The sequence below is a fragment of the Cydia strobilella genome, chromosome 15 (assembly GCF_947568885.1).
Source record: "Cydia strobilella chromosome 15, ilCydStro3.1, whole genome shotgun sequence".
Lineage (NCBI taxonomy): Eukaryota > Metazoa > Arthropoda > Insecta > Lepidoptera > Tortricidae > Cydia > Cydia strobilella.
The window spans coordinates 3,276,709-3,298,314 of NC_086055.1; the positions used below are offsets into that span (position 1 = coordinate 3,276,709).

The following is a 21,606-nucleotide window of genomic DNA, read 5'->3' on the forward strand; positions in this document are numbered from 1 at the left end:
TTAGTGGGTCACAGTGCATATCCGCCTTGTCACAGCAACCATTAGCAATTTTACATAACCTGCATATTGGAGAGTTAGTACCTGAAACTGTTCTTCTAAGCGGGGCGTAAAGAGGGGTGATAGCGTTACGGGGGAAACGAGATGGAGCACGAAAGTTCAACAACGTCAGCAGTTGCGGACAATTTATTTTGTGGTTCACTAACTTGTACAAAAAATTTGCATCTAAGAGCGTCCGTCGGTCTTCTAGGGAATCCATCTTGAAATATAGCAGTTTCCTTTGATAGGATAGGATATTAAATGCCTAGAGTGAATAAGAAGGTACATTATGACTTCGAGAACATTTTCCTGGATGGACGAGTCATTGGACGAGATTTTGACATTGGACTTACGAGTGAAAATCCGCTAACATTTGAGGTGGTGACAAACCACCCATGCGATGGAAGGACATTCTGTCAACAAGCTAAATCATTAAATTTGTCAAGAAGGAGGGTGAAAGAGAGTACGGTCACCTCAAAAGCTTTCATTAGATATTTATTATGCTAGACATGTTCATGATAAAACTCAACAGCAACAATAACTAGTTTGTTTTCTTTATATTTGATTTTTTTAAGCTCAACAATTTCTTCGTGCATCACGGGTATTTGTCCAGCGGTACGGTTTGGCCAGAGCACGTGCCAGGGAATTGGTGCCAATAACGTGTACGGACGTCGTCAGCTGTCGGCGCCCTTTTCATGAAAGATTGCTCGAAAAATGAGCGTTTCACCCGTGTACAAACTTTCTAACATATTTGGGTCAAATTTATTACGCTGTACTGTTTCTCGCTATTGTAATACGATATTATTTTGTGTCTTCTACGAATAAAATAAAACCAATTTGTTACTTCAGTTGTAAACAATATCAAATTAAGTTATTAAAAACTCAATTTCGCCTTATATACAATCAATCTAGATTTCGTAATTTTTTTGGTAATAGGATACAAGAAAACAATTTTTAGTCATAGGGGCGAAATGAGCATTTAAATGTTAGATTTTATGACGAATACGCAATATCTGGGGGCACGGTAGTGCCCCCGCCAGGACGAGCTAAGCGAAGCGCAAGGGGACTACCTACTTTTTCTCGAAGCGCTTCGTCGTTTTTGTGAACGGCGCTATAACTTGGGCTTGGATTATACCAGATAAACAAAATTATCGGGATATGATGTCAATAGTAGACTTATTTAACATAAAAAGTTTCAATTGCATAGCTCTTATACTTTAGATTTTATTGATATCTAAAAAACCCCGATTTCGTCACTCACTCGCTGATGATCATCAAAATTCTAGGGTACTTCCTGAAGTCCCAGAAAGCTGAAATTTGGTATGTAAACATAACCATTTATGATTGTATAAATAGTTGCCATATTAATATTGTATACATCCTAAGTTTGACATACTCTTTCACTTTAGCCAATTTATGACGCGGGCGTGAGCCTAATGTAGAACCCCGATACATCAAAAGATCAGTAGCTCCTACTTTTGGTAGGTCGCCAGGCCAAGAAGCCCGAGTAATGGTATCGTAAAATTTGTAAAAAGTAGGAAGACTTATGTTTATATGAAGCACTTTCCGCGTTTTGCTGTTACGATAAAATATTAACTTCGTGTTGCTCTAAGCGTTGCCTAGCTTTAGGTAATTTCTATGTAAAATTTTGCAGGTTCACAGTTCACCCTAAAAAGTCTAAAAGTCTCTTTGGTTGGCCCTGTATCACAAAGTATTAATTTCGCGTTGTTCTTTAAAAGCAAAGCACTACAATTATTTTGATAATTTTGCAGGCTCTAAGTTTACCTTAAAATACCCACAGAATCTCTCTGATCTTATTGTGTTGACTGGTAGAAAATACCATTGTGGGCTTGTGTAGTTAAATTTAAATAAACATTTTTTTTTCCACATCGTTAAACATTTAGCTATCATTTTCATGTTATCAGTTCAAATAAAGCGCGTGCACAGCCGTGCAAATATAAAATATGCACGCGTACCGTTGAAGCAAAGGTATTGTAGGAACCACGGAGAATTTTATCATCACTGGCCGTCGTATCAGTACATAGAAAGATAAATGTTGACGGTCACAACTATGCCGTGCATAAAATGTCATGTATTTTTATATCTCAAATGTTCCAAATACTGATAAACGCATAATGATCAAATTAATGTCATGAAGAAGTATTTAGATGATTGATTATCCGTTGTATGATTGTATATCTACAGTCAGTATGTATACAGGGTAACCTTAGCCATCGGACAAACCCTGAAATCCCACGTAGGGTTACTTCTCAGGAATGCTCTAACGTTAGTATTTTTTTAATAAGTACAAAAGATCAAATAATAATTTTCCTGACAGAAGTTATTTCCAATAATCGACGACAAAAAGAAACATACTGTATTAATCATTTCATGTAATTATCATACTTTTAACTGTCAATTTAGTAACTACAACAGCACCACAAGGCACAAAGCATTGGCACTAAAAACCTCTAGACCGATATAACGAGATGATGTCCTTACTGAGTCCCCCTTTAGCAAGACCGCAATCATGCCTCAAGATCCATCAAAAACTTATTACTTTTGAGTTTGGAACGATTCTGGAACGTTCTATCAGTTTTACGGGTTCGGTTTACGGCGATGGAATTTAAAATTCGAATGTTGACGTTGTGGTTTGATAAGAAGGGAATTCGACGTTTTTAGGAACATAATTATTATCAATCATAGGTACTTTTGTGAAAAATTACGATGATACAAACTAATTATTTCGTTTAAAATTATTTTACTAACCTACTCATTAAGACTTATGGTAGGTACCTACTAACACCCTATAGATATAACGTCTGAAACCAGCACTGATTTCAATTCATTTCAATTACCCAATACTCGTACTTATTTTATAATACCTAAAGTGAATTCATGAAAAAAATCGATTGTCGATGTTCATGAATGTCGTGACAAATTTATTGATACGGTACCTAGCCGTGACACAAAAGTTCTAATAAAAAAAATAGTTTCCTTGCTACAGGCTGAAGGCTTACAAAATGAATAAAAGAGTGAGGCCACCTAGTAAGTATGGCAATACTTGTGTTATTAGTAAACATTGCATTATATGTTGAAGTAAATAATGCGCAGCAAGAAACAATGTCACCAGGTATCAAAATATAACGTTGACTGTTGTCCCCGAAGCGCCTTGAAGCGTCCGAGAAAGTGCCTGTTTCACGGTTCCTAATATTCTACGTGATATTGCGCTGGCTAGGCAATAGTGTCCTTGTCCCTTCTTAAAACATTATATGTAAACATTATTTGCAAGTTCTATTGACGATGACATTACCAAATTTCATTTAAATCTGTTGACCAGTTTAAGCGTGAAGAGGTAACAGACAGACGCAGTTACTTTCGTATTTATAATATTTATTATTATAAAGTAAGCTTACGAGGAAATATAAAGAGTTAATCTTATAAAACGACAACTTGCAAAATGTAGCTTACGAGGAAATATAAAGAGTTAATCTTATAAAACGACAACTTGCAAAATGTAGCTTACGAGGAAATATAAAGAGTTAATCTTATAAAACGACAATTTGCAAAAAACTAGATCTGCCCTTTTAAATGATTAAGCTAATTACAAACTAACAGAAATTGTAAAAAAACTGTCATTTAATAAAAGCATACGACGAGGTTAGCGAGATAAAAGCAATCTCTAAAACGCAGAGTGTACAAAACTATGTCAAGCGCGAAACGACTCAATCAAGGGTTTCTGCGTTTCAGGCAGATCTCCGGTGAAAAATAGGAGCTTTACCTATCGGGGTAATAAAGTGGCATTCGTTTTGCAGTCATTCTTATGCGGGCCGTAGAAAAGATAAGAACAGAAGGCTCACTAATGTACCTGTCAAGTTACCCGGTTGACAAGAAAATACCCAGAAGATATTAACGCAAGCAAATTTAAAAATCGTTACATAGTCTGTAGTCAAGTGATAATTGTGCAGCTTGATCGCACGGATATAAATATGCTACCCGCATTTGCACAAATATCAATAAATAAGAGAATAAGATGAAAATTTTACCTGTTTCCTAATTTTATAATTTCTTAATCTTACTATCCCTACTTTATAATGGCACCAAATATAATGACCACCAAAAAATACTCTGGTACCCTTATTAAAGAAATCGCTTTCACCACAAAAAATACTAAACACCAAAAAAATAAGGTCTAAAATTACAAAACTACCACCTGTTTAAATCACGACTGCACTTCAAATTGTATTCAAACACCAAAAATCATGAATGATCACCAAATATAATTAATGATTACCAAATCTTGAAGGGCAAATTAATGCGATATTTTCACTTAAATAAACCACTATGATTACCAAAAAATGTATACATATTACCAAATTAAGTAAAATAATGCCAAAATTACTAGATCTGGTGATCTGTTAAATACATGCCCTTTATAATAATAAATATTATAAATACGAAAGTAACTGCGTCTGTCTGTTACCTCATCACGCTTAAACTGGTCAACAGATTTAAATGAAATTTGGTAATGTCATCGTCAATAGAACTTGCAAATAATGTAAACAAACCATTTTACCTTCTTTACTTCGTAATCTCGCTCTTTAAAAGGACAACCATGACCATGACCATCAACAGTCTACATAATTAAATATTTTATTCATATACATTTTTAGTTGAATTAAATGTTAATTATTAATATTTCAGGGAAAATAACCTTCGTAAAAATTTTTGGTTATGTGTCAAACGCTAACAAAATCTGTCATGTTTGTTTACATTATTTCCAAGTTCTGTTGACGAGGACTTTATGAACATACTTTGAGGATCGGAAGGACATAGGATAGTTTTTATCAATCATCATCATCATCCATGCCGACGAAATTGAGGGCAGAACTATGTAGTTGAGAATAATATATAAATTATAAATTGAAATAAATTTCATATACTAAGAAAAAGTGTCCAAAGCCTCCAGTGCCCCAGGCTGGATTCGCACCAGCGTCCTCTGCTATCGCGGCAGGTGCCTGCGCCATTCGGCCACCGGGCCACGGCGGCATAGGCCTGTCCATTCCGCTAGGCTGCGGAATAGGAGCGCGGAAAAGGGGACAGAATATTGCCCCTGCGCCCTATGCCCCTAATTGAACATTTATTGCACCAGGAGCAATTCTATTTTAACAATCTGTTATGGTTTTGCACTGGTTATGATACGATATTGACGATCGTCATGGTGATAGGCGCGCCTCCGACGCACAACTCACTTCATTTTGCATGCACCAATCAGCGTGTGATCTTCAAGGTCGTATCGAAATATGATCAAAACCGTAACAAGTTGATAAATCTGAATCGGGTAGCAGTCTATCTCTTACCGTTGGCCTGACCTCTCTTTTCCCATAAGATAAACCGGACCAAAAAAGTATAGAAAAGCTTTAAGACCTAAACTAAGGGGCCAATTCGAATGTAAGTTTTGATATCTAGATGATATAATTTAGTTATAATTCGCGCTTGCATTTCGCTCATACTTGTCCGCGCACGTATTGGAGCAAGCGAGACGCATGGGCGAATGATAACTAAATAACACTATTTAATTGATGTCAAAATGTGAATTGGCCTCCTGGTGACAGTTTTGACGGGATTCCAACTGCTGCCTGCCATCGGCCATTTTAAAGTGAGCCAACTTTGGCATAGTGTAGGATAGGCGTTGCCAAAACTATCATGACATTATTTTCTATTTTGCATTGTGTCCCAGGACAAAGTAGCTAATACATATAACTACATTGTGTGGTTTATGGCCGAATATGGCCATTAGTTTATGTTACCATCAAGCGGACGATTGTACAGTTTGCTCTTACTTATGCCCAGTTGCACCAACCACATTTAATAGACCGATTAACGTCAAACAACAGTAAAGTATGTAATTTCCCATGCAATAAAATTTAGCGAACGCTTTAACGGTGACACTGGCAGTCGTCTTTTTTAACTCAGTTACTATTTTAATTATGCCGTCTCTCTTACGCCTTTTGCGTATAAACATATTGTGAGTGTGTGCTGCCGTGACGTCGGAAATATTTTTTTGAGGTGAAATGATGAATTACTCAGCAATCATTATTGGTAATGATAAAAATCGGTGAATAGTATTTCCGAAACTATACAGAGCCATATATACGGACTCGTTGGCTTCAGCCCGTTCAAAATTCGCAGCTGTCCACAGCGCGTTACAAACAAGATCGGCTGCAAGCTTGATATTATTCACATGTAGCTTATTGAACGACTCGAGCTAACCTGTATAATAGGAACCTTAATCAATATTACGAGACAATTATACTCAATTCGAAGTAGCCAAACAGTTAGCTACATAGGTACTTACATTCTCTTTGATAAGGCTTGTGTTGTGGGTACTAGACAACTGTGAATATAGTAGATAGATCTAGTTATACACTTCCTCCTCCTTGCTTCGTTTTCCTCAGTGCTGAGGGTGATGACCTCCTACGTGGAGCACATGATACCGCAGGGGATTCTAGCCCTTGTCGGGCGTAGTCCACTTCCTCTCAATGTTTTCCTTCACCGAAAAGCGATTAGTAAATATGAAATGTGTATGACCATTGCTGTTAGAGCGTTTTCACATTGTCCGATCCGATGTCGGATGTCAGAAGGAGATAAAATGTAAGATATATGTGTTTCTCTGTATTTATTTATGCATTTAATAAATCATAATTACTGAAAAACAATAAATCACGCAAAAAAGGCGGACTTGATGCCAATGGCACTCTCCTGCAGCTGTTTTTGTCATAGGCGCCTTCCGACATCCGATATTGGAAAGGCGCTTCCGATAAATTCAGCCATATCGGAGCTCCCCGTCAGCTGTCGGACCGGTAATATTTTGTTTGTGTGCGTATGTGTGGGCATAATGATTGTTGTAGTGTGCGTGACCGCTAAAAACGGCGCTTAGTTAATTGATACGAATGATGCCCTGCATTTGGTAAGCTTCTTGAATGCACGGCCTTCACCCCGACGATAAGTCAGCTCAACCCGTATCCAATTTCAAGTGTTTCTTGGCTCAGTTTTAGTGCTTTACAGATGTTATAGTATACTTGTGCGAAGTCTTAGAACTTGGTGAATCGTATTAAGTTAGGTCAGTCTAGTGCTTGGCCTGAGATTGCGGATTTGATCACATACTTGGAAGTACTTGTAAGGATACTTGTGAGGACTTGTAAGGATTGTAAATCTCATACGTTTAATGGCCAAATTGAGCATTTATTTTATTTTATTTTATTTCTATACTTTTACTATGGAACACATTACATGATACATGATACATTTTGCCTGGTCCATTTTCTATGGGACGGTAAATATATTTTTCGCGATTTTGTGGTTGGTCCCATAGGAAAAGTTGCTCAGTATTATCCAAAAACGTCCCTGGCCACGATAATGCACTTATTTTTTAGCCACCTTGTATAAAAGTGGAAATTCCACTTGATAATATATTATTATATGTCATATTAGTCATATACAACTTGATATTTCCATTTGATTACTCAATTGATATAAATACTGATAAAAATATATCTGTCTAATATTTCCCGTTTCGATTATGAGCAAGAATAATTTATTAACGCAACCAATCGCACAAACGACAAGAATATGAAAGTGTAGCGGCATTATCTGTACGTGCCAGCTCCCATTACCAACGAGTCTTTATCGGAAAATGCTTAGTTTGTCTTTGGTGAGCACTCTTATGATAACAGGCGGCATGGGGGAGGGACGAGCGGAGAAGGTTGGAAAATAAACCTGTTTTAATCATACAGGTCAATTCGAACAACGTGATACTTACTAGATACGAGATCTAATAGATACGTTATAGTTTAGTTCTCAACTAGTTATCTTTTACAGTTCGATTCGAAAAACCAATTGTCATTTCACGCTGCAATTATTGTGACTTTTGGGATATCCATTAGATATCCATTGTATGTCTAAGTATCTTAAGCAAATCTTAAAAAGATCGTTTTAGGGGACATTCGGAGTCGCGGAAATGTCAAATTTGACATAACTTTCTTAAATATCTCGTTATTGTTTCTGTTTCATATGAAGTGAATTTCTACTTGATATCTAGATCATTGTTCGAAGTGGCCGGTTAGTAACAACCACATTTATTTATCAGAGTATTTTGACCGGCCCATGTTCCAGAAATGCGTTTCAAATCCCAAATAAACGATCTCCAATATTCGTAAACAGCTCCCTGTTGTTTGCTTTGTGGTCGCTGTTATTGTATCGATTTTGTTATTGATTCCTGGGGCCGTTTTTCAAAAGCTTGTAACTTGTAATACAAGTGGAAGTCCCTTTCTAACAAAAGCTCTCAAAAAGTGACATCCGTATCGTTTATATAGACGCATTTCTGAGAGACGGGCCCCTAACCTGAAACTTGTATTTTAATAAGATAAGATAAGATATTTATTTCATTTAAAAATATCCAAAATTATAACAATCATAATACACTTAAATAGTACGTAAATACTGTAAATGTACAAATATGGTTTTAAACAATGTTTACTTAACAGTGAACATAAAATCTTGTCAGTAATAATTGGCTCTAACATATTTTACATCAATACCTAAACTAAGTAACTTAATATTTGTATCTTATCTTAGGTATTTCGTGTTAGTAGGTCAATAGTAGTGTAACTTAGGTGCTTATTGGGCAAAAACAATAAAGATTATAATTGTCAGCTGTCATTGTGGTTCGAGAATGAGAATTACGAGAACGCGTGCAGTGGGATCCATGTTTTATGCCTCGTCCAAGAAATTCACACAGCTTAGTCACCTCTGCTAAATTCTCTACCCCATGCCCTAAACGCATTTGAATTCCGACCGGGTACGCGGTGTAAATTCAAAGAGGTTATCCGATGAGGCGAATTTGAGGCGTTTAATGTTTTACGTTCATTGTTTTAAGCGCTATTATTGAGTGTTACTTGTTGTGAACCAAATTTTATTATGTGTTTTACTTGGTTGAATCAGGGGGAATTGGAATTCCAGGTCGGGTAGAGGGTTAGTTAGCATATTCAAAGAATGTGATCATTACATACTTGTCCTGTTTGATTACACATTATACACCTAAATCTTCCTCAAGAATCAATCTATCGATAGGTGAAAACCACAAATCCCTTCAGTACTTTTTGAGTTTATCGCTAACATACAAACACACATACAGACGCGGCGGGGGACTTTGTTTTATAAGGGTGTAGTGATGGCTCTTCTTAAAATTTCTAAAGCAACAGCTAAAACATTCGCGCCTTGATTGCTTCGCCTAATCTGAGGTCCGTCAATCCTGACATCCAATCTACAAAATGGCGTAGTGACTTCCGCGAGAGTAATTAATGACTTTATCTTTACAGATCGATCTTTTTGAGGAAAAATACATGGTTTTTTTCACATCATTGATTTGGTAAATCGCGGCGGAACTTATTTTGTTGTGTGTTTTTGAGCACTGATACCTGTGGGTGTATGGCAGGCATTCGGCTTCCAAAGCTGGCTTACTGTTCGCAATTATACCCTTCTATACTACGTTTACGTATAGGTAGCAGGGACCGGACAACCCTTTCCGCGATAAAACCCTTTCAATGGGCGACACTTAAACACGGCTAACACATTGAAAGACTTTCTCTTTTGAACTGCAAGCCCATTCATACCCTTACCTTTGACTAACCCTTACCGAAAAGCTAACCAAAAATAAGGCTAGCTCTTAATAAGGGTTACCCTTAGCTTTAAGCGCTTTTTATAAAGGTTTCCCTTTGCGTGAAAGAGACAGGATTAGTATATATCTACGGTAGTGTATGAAAAGGAAAGAAAATACGTGCCTAGTCAAAGAACGCCGCCGTCGCCGCCGACGATCGCTCGGATTCGAAGTAATGTGTGCTTTATGAACAAGGTAGACGACTTAAATTAGCACGCTTATATGCTAAAAGGGAAGCCCTTTATAAGGCTAACCCTTATAAGCAATATGCAAGGTGATGGTGAGCGGATGATAAGGGTTTTGTAAGGGTATTTGGGCTACCGATTACTCAAATGTGGTAGCTTTATATAAGGGTTTTTAAAACCAAAACAAAGGGTTTCGTCTGGCAAAGGGTATGGTGAGTTAAGCCTTATGCAATACCCTTATAAAACCCCGATAAGGGATAGCGGGCCGGTCCCTGATAGGTAGGCAATAGAAGGTTTCAGCAAATGATTTTATTACATCAAGGCATTAATAACGCTCGAAAAAATCAAAGCGTTAAAAATGTTCTAATGAAAAATTCAAAACCAAACAGGCCAAAGTCGAGGAGCATTATATCACAATACCTATGTTAATAGGTACACAAACGTATGAGAATGGAAAACAGTTTATATAATTAATATAATATTCTGAATAGCCACCTCATACATGCCTTTGTTTATATTTTATGGCATGTTTTCACTCATATTATTATTTAACATACCTGCATAATGTTATTCACGGTATGATCAGGATATTTTATTCGCGGTATGACCCACGTTTTGACCCGTAGATGTTGCTGACTTTTTTTTTATATGAGACTTGTACGTACTGAGATAAAGGGGACAATCATAATTAAATACGCAAGTACCATTCCTTAATAATAAAATAAAATAAAATAAAAAATCAAATCTAAATTTAAATACATACATTATCACAATTGTTGAAAACATTGTCATTTTAGTTATCGCCCAGTAGTCAAATAACTACCTATAAATACTAAGCTACTGTTATATCTATCTGTTATCTATAAAATACTAATGGACAGATATTAAGTTAGGTATGCATGGCCAGATGGGGAATGCTCCGTAGCCCCTCGACTCAGTGTACCTGCGACACAGCAACGCAAACCATGGCACATCTACTGGCGTGCCCCGCATGCCCACATCACTGCTCGGAACTGGATCTAAGGGACGCGACAGCCAGGGCTGTCAACACCGCTGCCTACTGGTCATCCATCGTATGAAAATAAAATTGGAACCACGACACGAAAAGAAGAAGAAGTTAGGTATATCACCCCAGATATTAAAAGTTAATCTTCTAGCCTTTACTATTTTCATCAACAATTATTTACGTCCTCATACGAAATGCTAATTTTATTCTATGAACTGACATGGCTAAAATCCTATGTTAACAGCCTTATGGAAATTTAAATCCGCGATTAAAACGACAGAGACCCATGTAAAATGGAATAAAGATAAGTCTGGAAGACGATGTATGAATATTTGAATTACAAAGTGTGACTTGTGAAATAAAGTGTACGAGCGTGGTGTCAGTTTTTGTCTTGTGACTGCAGAATGAATTTTAAATGAAAAATGTAGAAGAGTACTCTTTATTCACTTAAAATAAAATTAGTAACCTTTTATATGCAAAAGGGTTTTGAAGTAAAGGTTTATTAAATGAAGTAGACCATAACTAGAGGGATATATTTATCTAAACTAACAATTTAGATGAAATTTATAATATACCTACGGATAATTTCTTTATCTAAGATGTCTCTACCACCCAGATATTTAGTACAGATAGAATAGAATACGATGTTTTTATTCGTTAACTCACAGACAATAGACATACATAAAAAGAACACAGTGAGAATAAAGTGTCACGAAATGGCCTCATCTCAGCATGTTGCTGGCGACTTCCAGCGCTGATCTTCTTTCTTCTTTCTTTCATGACACCATCAAGTGAGAAGTAATTACAGAAGGTAACAGACAAAAATAAAGAAACATAAAATCAGCCGAAAAAAAAAATGACGCACAGATTATACAAATAGATAAAACATGACGAGTAAAAGCTCATGGCTCAAAAACGTTCGGGAAAACCGGCGTCTTTTCTGTATACATTACAAATCGTAAATTAGGACTTTCATCTTAAATTTTGTAATAAGTAGATCGATTTAACATGCCTATAAAGATACAGTAAGAAAATTAGGCTTTAATGTCCGTTTATTGTATGTTGTCCACAGAAAAGACGCGAAACCATAACCGGTTAAAAGTTTACCTACATAATTCAAACATGACAAGCAACAGGGACTCAAACTTTAAGTTTAGATACATACACAAAAACCCTTTACAAATCTTCGATAACCAATAGTTGCAAACAGCAAAAATTCAAGAACAACAGAACTAGTACCTATGTTAAGCTAGGTACTTAAAACCGTTCCTAAAAAAGTTTTAGCATTATCCCGCCATACCAAAAAGGTTTCATTCGGTTATAGAAAATAATATAAACATAGACAAAGAGAATCATACTATCGTTGTCTTACACTAGTACTAGCACTCAAAGGAAAAGGATGAGTATAGTTTTTTCTGTTCTTATTTACTGACAATTTGGTTTGACCAACTATAAGTACAACACACTGTGAAGTACCGAACTACTTAGTTTCGTACTATTCAACTAGATGTCGCTAGTAGGTATGTATGCTACAAAATTATGTATGCTCAAACGAATGAGGGCGAGTGAGGGCTTATATGGGCTATTTGATTTTGTTGTAGAAGCCTTACGACCTCCAAATATTTATTTTGACGTTGGTATTTTATACGTTATCAATAAACATGTTGGTACTTTTTTTTATAATTTCTAGTCAGAATCGGCAATGATTTTTTACTACTCTTCTCATTTTTGGTGAGTTTTGTGACACTTTCTTACGTGCGTTTTCTGTTGATCGTCACCAAATGAACTTATAAATTCAGGTTTTCTTATAAAATAAAATTACTTTTGATTTAAAGTACTAACCATCCACATAGTTTTTTTTTGTTAAGTATAAGGTACATTTATTATTGGGATACCCATTTACATTTTGATGCACTATTTAAATAAAGGTATGCATCACATAAATCTAACTTTGTACATCTCATCCTATGTCACACCAAAAGCCAAACAGTTCAGCCAGCAATGTATTGGCTCCCCAGAGATTCCCCGTAATAAATCTCACAGTATCAGCCGACCTTTGCGTTCACTTTTTATCAAGATGCGGGCTTCAGGCCATGCATTCCAGTTGCCTAGGAAACGTTAGTGAATTGAACTTTAAAGATCTAGTTTAAACTAGGATTTCGAGATATACCAACCCACTATTCAATTGCTATTAAAAATACAGAGGTATCACTAAATAGTGAAAAGCTTAAGTATAATGGCGCTATTATGGTCCTATATGTTTTGTGGTAGCATGTACAGGGCCATACTTCGTCAACCAATTTACATAGCTGTCAAATTTGCGGGAACGATTATCAATTTTTATGCTTTTCGTAGTGTTATTTTAACGTAGTTAGACCACCATACTTATTTCTCTACGGCGTAACTCATGGTCGTTAACTTAATAACTTAGTCCAGGGGTCTCAGGGGCCAAGGGCAAAATATTTGCACTGAGGTCCGAAGTTAAGGTGCGGGCAGTTAAAGACCACTGACTTAGGCAATAGATTTTAAAGTTTTTTACTGGTTCTTTAGGGTATGATTGGACTCGCCAGCGCTGGGTGAGCTTTTAGAACGACGCGCGACGCCTTTGAGCGGGTGGTTCCTTTTTGTTTTAACTTATCACATCCCTGAGGTGATTTTAGAACGTTTGTGCTATAATAGTCATGGTTTTGTGGTGGATTTGTAAGTTTTTGGAAGTGACAATGACAAACGTATACTAGTTTTCATTGTTTTTAAAAAATAAGTTTAATATACCATGAAATAAAGCTCTTTGAACGGATTATATGGCGTCTAATGAATTTAAATTACATCCCGACATTTCGAACCCTTTACATCATTTGTGGTAAAACGGAAGACTGATAACGGGAGAACACGAACGCAGTAAAGTGTTTAAAACGTCGGCGTGTATTTTAAATGCATTCTACGCAATATAATCCATTTAAATAGTTTTATTTCATGTATAACTATCTCGTTAACAGAAGACAATATTAATTACAGGTTTTTTTTTCAAAAATACCTACAACCCAGCTTTTAAAAACGTAATTACTTCTCCAGTAAGTATCCTACTAGTAACTAAATTAATACATGGTTTAATTCAGTTGTCCTTAAAAATAATCGAAATTGAGATAATAATCAGTGTTTTTCAGAACTAGTAGATTAAAAATTAAGTAACAAAATTTCAAACACACCAATTATACTTTAAGCCTGACTCGAAAGCAACAAATATTACATTTAATAATTGTTTTGGTAAATAGCAATGGATAAAGTGAATTCCAAACCGTGAAATGAAATTCAATAATGATGCATGTAATTAAACCGCAGAGCAATCATGAGTGCGATACAGCTGGTGCATATTGCTAAATACAAAACAAATAGGTTTAGGCCACGAGGACAACTACATTTTTAATTAGCTGAAATGAATGACATTAGTTATCTAAATAAATGATAAAAATACGTATCTATGTACGTCGTTACGTAGTGTGCGTACTTTATTTTATCACCTGACCAGCGATTTATTATAGTCTAATCTGAAAGGTTCGTCAGTAGCATGTTACCTCTTCACATATATACCATAATATTATTATGACAGAGAATACATGAAATGGGAGCGTAATTCACAAGCATTGATGAAAATGAGGAATATCGCTTCATGCGAATATGATTTGAGCTTCACACCAGGGGGCGTATCCAAGATTACAATCATTTGCAAAGAACGAAACGAAACGCTTTCATTTCCATACATTATTTACGTATATCTTAGCGTTTTGTTTTTTTTTTTCTGCAAACGTCATTTTGGCTAGGTCCCCTGGATAAACGGTGTTGTTCTCTTATTTGGGGAATACTATTGGGGGATTGGTAATATTAGAGTTTTGAATGATTCACGGTTAGTTTCACTAGACTTATATTGACCGGGATATAGACCGTGATTACCTTTTGTATTAACAACAACAAGTGTGAATGCGACCGTTGGTAACGTTGAAAGTGAACGCAGCCGACGCGCAAGAATGAGGGTAGACAGAGCGCTGTCTACACAACTTTGACACCCACCCGCTATCTTCAGTCACCCGTGAACATGATGCATGTAACTGCGTCGAAATATCGGGAGCTCACAAATAATACAAAAGGTAATCACGGTCTATATCCCGGTCAATATAAGTCTAGATTGGTAATATTCCGAGGTAAAAGGTGTAATTCCCGAGGCACGTCACTAGGGAAGGGATTACCCATGTGGCGACACAGATTTCAATGTAAATTTAATGTATTACGAGTACGAACTGGTGGGAAGCCGCGATGTAATCCAAATGAGTTTTAAATAATCAATGAGGTCGAAAATAACTAAATTAGTAAATTGAACTGTAAATTCGCGTTTTAGCGTGTAGTTCTAACGCGAATACTTAAATCAGATCTTTATCAACATAATTATGTGTACATTGATGAAGTATTATTATGAATAAAATATATATATACCTATATACAAAATAAAATATAGGTACCTATATACAAATTGAGAAATTCTTTCAAATTTTGTATGAAATCGATTTGGTCTTCTTTTAGTTATTTTTTTTACTTTGTATATTTCTGTATTACTACGATATTATAAATTTAGGTTAAGAATGTTAAGATAGAAATGGATATTAAATTGAATTGAAAAAAGAACAGTTAAACGAGCCTCTTTGTAACGCCATAGCCATTCCTTTTGTCGATATTAAGTACAATCTCCGTGTTGAATATTTTAGCTCTCAAATCATTCCTCTCTCAACTCCAATACAAAACTTGAATTCAGCTTAATCCAACAAAACAAACTGAGAAAGAGTAATCCCTATTCCTTGTTTTATTAACGTAACGACTTTCACTTGTTTCAGATTAATCGAAAATGGAGCGTCGCATTGCCGGAATTATGTACATCTTGATCACTTTTGCGCTGGTTAACGAGATGTCAATTAATGTCCAGGCGAGGGACAATAATAAGAGGCGAGCCAAGGAAAAGAATGGCGGCTTTCAGAAAAATATCTGCGATATTACTGACAGAGATTCCAAAGTGCATTGCTACTGTGAAAATAATAGGGAGCTCAGAAATGCGACGAAGGCCGAATGCTGGGTTTTCAACGGTGGCATACCGCGGGACGATCTCATCTGGCAGAGTTTCGCGTCGCAACCGACGCTCCAAACTTTGTCTTTTAATGTCCGAGTCGATGGCGCATTAGGCTACGTGCCCACCAAAGCGCTCCACTATCTACAAAAGCTACGTTCTATTAACATTAAATACGGGAACATTGTTGAAATAACATCCTTCGCTTTCGCCAACTTAACCAATCTAAAAGAAGTCACACTGTCTACTAACCAGATTGAAACGATCCAACAATACGCATTCGCTCATCTGCCTAATATTACTACTATTAACCTCGAAGATAACATGATTATTGAAATTGGTACGGATTGCTTGTTTGATCTGCCCAAGCTACAGAAACTCGTTCTAACCAAAAACAACATATCATCTATAAAAGATGGAGCCTTCCAGCGCACGTTTAACCTACTGGAATTGGACTTGAACAAAAACAACATATTCCATTTGAACCGTCACACGTTTGATGGATTGGCGAACTTGAGGAAATTGGATCTGCGAAGGAACCGCATTTACAATCTCACTGAATTCACGTTCGCCGAGCTGTGGAACCTGCACGAGTTGCTCTTAGGCAAGAACGATTTGAAGTTTATTTCTGAAAGGGCATTCGATGGGCTGTCTCAACTCGATAAGCTGTCCCTTGATGATAATAAACTGGTTGCGCTCCCCTCGGGATGGCTGGAAGGGGCCCGTGGCTTGAGCTCACTGGATCTTCGCTCGAACGAACTATACGCATTAACTTTCGAAAACATCAGACCCATATTCGACAACTTGAAGCCGCAAAACAGCAATTTGCTCCTTGAAGGTAATTATGAATATTTAATACGTCCCTACGTCGAGTTAGACAAACTTAAAACATACGTTGAATATTAAGCGGGTAGAAACAGAGATGTTATGTTAAGTTTGATAATGCTTAGGAAGTTTCTACTTTTATGATCCCGCGGAGTGTTCTTAGACCCGCGGCAGAGTAAGCGAAAGCGGGAAACATTGTACTACCGGGTGTTTTTGAAAATAGTTATGAAAAGTAATAGCTATCATTATGACCGTACTCTCCGACCAGTAAAATTGTTTATTTGTAAAAATAATATTTTAATGTTTAACTTAGAGTAGAATAATAGGTACGACATAATTATGGTGTTTAAATCGTAATTATATTACATTCTTAGTCCTTATATTCTAGGTACTTACATTAATTTCATCATCTAAACACTAAATATTTTACGTTTTCTGTTTTTTAGGGAGATAGTTGACAATTAATAATATTGTGATCGATCAATTTTTACAAAATAAAAATAAATATTGAATTTGTAGTTGCAGCTTCTTAGATTAAATAGATTTATGAATTTGATTCGTTGACAGGTCGACGCGGCTAAAAATGACAACAACTCAACACAAATATGTATTATATTTTATACCTGCTCAAAAAATAATACAAATACCTCATTTTATTAAATTTGAACACAGCTTAAAACAAGAATTTTATAAAGCAACATTTTCCAGCGACACCTGTGTACCTGCTAATTTTACAGCTAAGTAATGTTTCCATTTGTTCACAGAAAACAACTTTGTATGCGACTGCCGGCTTAAATGGATGCACTCTCTCCGCAACGAGACAAAAAGCCAAAACACCAAAGCGTCGCTCGACGGAATCACTTGCAAAATGGACTCGCCCGTGGTCAGCTCGGCTTACAACAAAATTCCGGACCCTATGGATAACAAACTAGATTACAACCAAGACATTCTACACGCTGGGCTTACCATTGAAACTGCGCTCTCCAAACCTAATTTGACAGATGTAGATGAGGTTCAAAGCAATGATATATCTGCAAATAAAAAGGGCGTTAAAAGAAACGTCCTCAAAATCCCACCTGACACTCTGCCGTGTCCTAGAGAAACTAAAAAGACTACTGAAATGCCTCAACTCATGATCGACCCAGTCATTCCAATACAAAATGAAATGAAAACATACAGATTTCATGACATAAATTCAGCTTCAGCATTTTCTGTGAACAATTTAATTCTATGGAGTTCGGTATTGTCTTTTTTCTTCACTTAAATGTCGTCAATTTCGTGATCTAGTCATTAATATAAGCGAAATACAGACTTACTTTTTGTGTAACAAAATTTGGTAAAATTTATTTTAAATTGTACCAATTCGGTAGTAAGTGATAATCACTAAACGATGCTTAAGAGGATACACTGCGGCCCCTTTCCATATAAATGTAGTTCTCATTGTCCTGTCTGGATGTTGACATTATAGAAAATGTTTTAACATAATATGTTGATGTCTTGTATATTCACCATAGCTATGTCCCTATGTTTGACTTTTTTCGATTTTTTAATTTGTGTAAAAAATAGGAGAAAAAAAAACAGATTTCATACAAAATTTAATATGCTCCTAACTCTTATGTTAAAAATTCGAAATAAATAAAAAAACAAACATAGGGACATAGCTGGTTGATATACAACAAACTGTATGAAAATATTTTTAATAATGTTAATATCCAGAGGAAAATGAAAACTACGTCCTTATGAAAAACCGATTTCGCGCGGCCGCGGTGTATCCTTTTGTTTCGTCACAAAACTGAAAATAAAGACGTCATTTAAAATACATCTTAGGTAAACAGTGCAATTTAAAATAAGTGGCCGTTAAATTTAGTTTAAGTGCACATAAATATAATACAATTATATGCAAACAATAATGTGAATATACCTACTCATACTTACCGTTGAAAATTGATGTTGTAAAATAAAATAAGTATTATTAGGCGTAAATAAGATACCTAAGGTTAAATCGTTTTAATTAGCACATAATAATTTTTAAGTCCAAAGTGAAAGTAAACAACACTGCATTGCAGCCATTAATATAAGAAAATCATAGTAATTACATTCATTCTAGTCATAATTATAAAAAAAACTGAATGTCATATTTAAAGATATGCAATAGGTAAAAAACCGTACTCAGCATAACTATAAATTATAGTATTGTAGAGAGAACTGATTATAAAATGTATCTAAAAATTCAAGTGTGGAATATGCATAATATATACAGACGCATCACAAGATACGACAGTTCATGATCATTGTAAAATTTAGACACCACTGAGATTTACAAAGGTACACAATTATGTTCGTAAAGTAATATCCACAATAGATAGGTACAATCGGGGACATTCCCGTTGAACCACCTTAAGGGCAAAAAAACGTCTTAAACGTCTTGCAGACGGTCAGGCGATATCATAAAAGTGATAACCATTAATGTCAAAAAATGAGGGTGTTGAAGAAAAAGGTTGGCTCAGGTAAAGTTTATTGTCGTCCAATTGTTTTTGTGACGGTCGGCATTTGCAAACTAAGAAAAGGAATCCAAAATGCATCCTAATTGGTTATCTTTATGGGGAGGCGAAGCTTAGCCTAAACAAAAACTAATAAACTTTACTCTCCTTACTACCTATTGTTTGTCTCATTACCTGTTTTTACCATTTTCATTATTAACAAAGAATCCTAAATGCATCGTATAGGTAAAATTTTCTCTACTGAGCTCGTTCACTTACCTGTACTAACAATGGCATTCTGTTAAACAAAAGCCATTATTTCTTTTGATTGTTTTGTGCCCATTGTGCCTGAGCGCGTGGCCATTGTGTGTGAGCCTCAGGCACAAAGGCCACGCGCTCGCACAAATGAAATAATGGCTTTTATCTAACAGAATGTCATTGTTAGTACAGGTAAGTGAACGAGCTCAGTAGAGAAAATTTTACCTATAATTAGTTATGTCTATGAGAGGCGGAGTTTAGCTCGCTCGTAAGGATCGAGGTAAAAATTTTCTGAAGTGATTCACCGGGAATGTCCCCGATTGTACAAGTAAGATGACATTTTAGTACACGTTACATCACATTATAATATAATGATAATGAATATCATTTATTTCATGTACATTTGGGCCATTCTACTTGCAGTGCCATTATAATAGTATTGTATTCACATTTTAAGTAAATTATAACCGAACCAGAACCGCGTATAAGTGAGTGGAAAATTGAATAATTAATTGTAAAAAATTGTACTGCAATATGATATTGTAATGGCAATTAGTATGACAAAGTTGGAGACTAGTTAAGCATGACTGAACATGGAGACTGGATGAGCAAAGTATTATAAAATTATAAATATTCAATACAAGTGTAACGTGTTAAGAAATATTTAAATGCTGAATTAAAGAAACCGTTCGTTTTCTGTTTTTAAATGCAGAGAAAAGTAGAATGGCCCTTACTTTTTTGGTTTAACTAGCACCTTTAAGTTTAAGCCCCCTTGTCTTTCATTTACTTAGTTGAATACAGAAAGCACTGCGTTTAGGTTATTTACCTCGACATACAATTTTAAGCCTTGCCGCCATGTATAAATCTTTTTAGGGTTCCGTGTTCCGTACCCAAAGGGTAAAAAAGGGATTCTATTACTAAGACTCCACTTTTCGTCTGTCTGTGCGTCTGTCTGTCACCAGGCTGTATCTCATGAACCGTGATAGCTAGACAGTTAAAATTTTCACAGATGATGTATTTCTGTTGCCGCTACAACAGCAAATACTAAAAAGTACGAAACCCTCGGTGGGCGAATTCGACTCGTAATTGTCCGGTTTTTTTACTACCTTGCCAGTGTTCAGTTAATCCTTTTCGCCTTTGTACACATAATAAATTTTATTCCTCTCTAGTATGTTATATATAGTACTTGATTTGTGCAATAAAGTATTTTACTGCTACTACTATAATTATTGACTATAGTTTTTACATACTTTTAATGGATAAAAGTGAAAAATGTTACATATTATTATTTATGACTTTGACGATACAAAGGTACTTATATTGTAAACTTTTAATTATGCGTCAACTAAGGCCAGGCCACTTATTAAATCTATGCCCAAACTGCTTCAATATATTCACGGTCTCAGTTTACTTATTCTGGAGAACTATCTAGTATGAAACTTGCATGTAGGTGTCAAGTTTTAGGCCAAATTTCTAGTAAGGAAATAAGGGTACAGTCGACAAAGTTTTGACTAAGTCAAAGGAAAAATTGTGGAATCCAAGCCGGGTTCCTATCATGCCTAAACCTAGAATCTCACCGCATCCCGAAACAAATCATATCTATACAATCCACTCTAAATATCTATCATTGTTTGCATCATTACACCGCCAATACTTCATTATACAATCATTATTCTTAACATTGTAAAAAGTATTTTGACATGGCGTTTTTGTATGAATAAAATAAAGGATGTAAAGTTTTGTAACCCGTTTGTTTCATTTAAATTTTACACCTATAGTTTGTGGTTTGATTTAAAAAGCTGGCGCGAACTTATTCTGACAGAATTGTGTTCAGTAAAAAATACTGAACTGTCAATCTGACGAAGACCGCGCCAGCTTTCATGGATCAACCTACTCTGTTACATGTTATTATTGACACAAGAATTTTGTAAATGTACGAGTCATTGTTCCATAATCCGAATATCCATACTAATATTATAAATGCGAAAGTC

The 21,606-nt window shown here is 35.8% G+C and overlaps 1 protein-coding gene across 2 annotated transcripts in view; it reads left to right on the forward strand.

Annotated features, from left to right (window-relative positions):
• Nucleotides 1-21,360, forward strand: part of LOC134747771 (connectin-like) — a 302,894-nt gene extending 281,534 nt beyond the window's left edge. The window contains exons 4-5 of one of the 2 annotated variants that reach the window (XM_063682406.1): nt 15,826-16,890; nt 17,642-21,360. In XM_063682406.1, coding sequence (XP_063538476.1) covers nt 15,837-16,890; nt 17,642-18,141 — 1,554 coding nt within the window. In that variant the 5' untranslated portion in view covers nt 15,826-15,836 and the 3' untranslated portion in view covers nt 18,142-21,360. Of the gene's footprint in view, nt 1-15,745; nt 16,891-17,641 lie in introns of those variants that run through there. The other variant, XM_063682407.1, reaches the window with a different exon arrangement.
• The last annotated feature ends 246 nt before the right edge of the window (nt 21,361-21,606 follow it).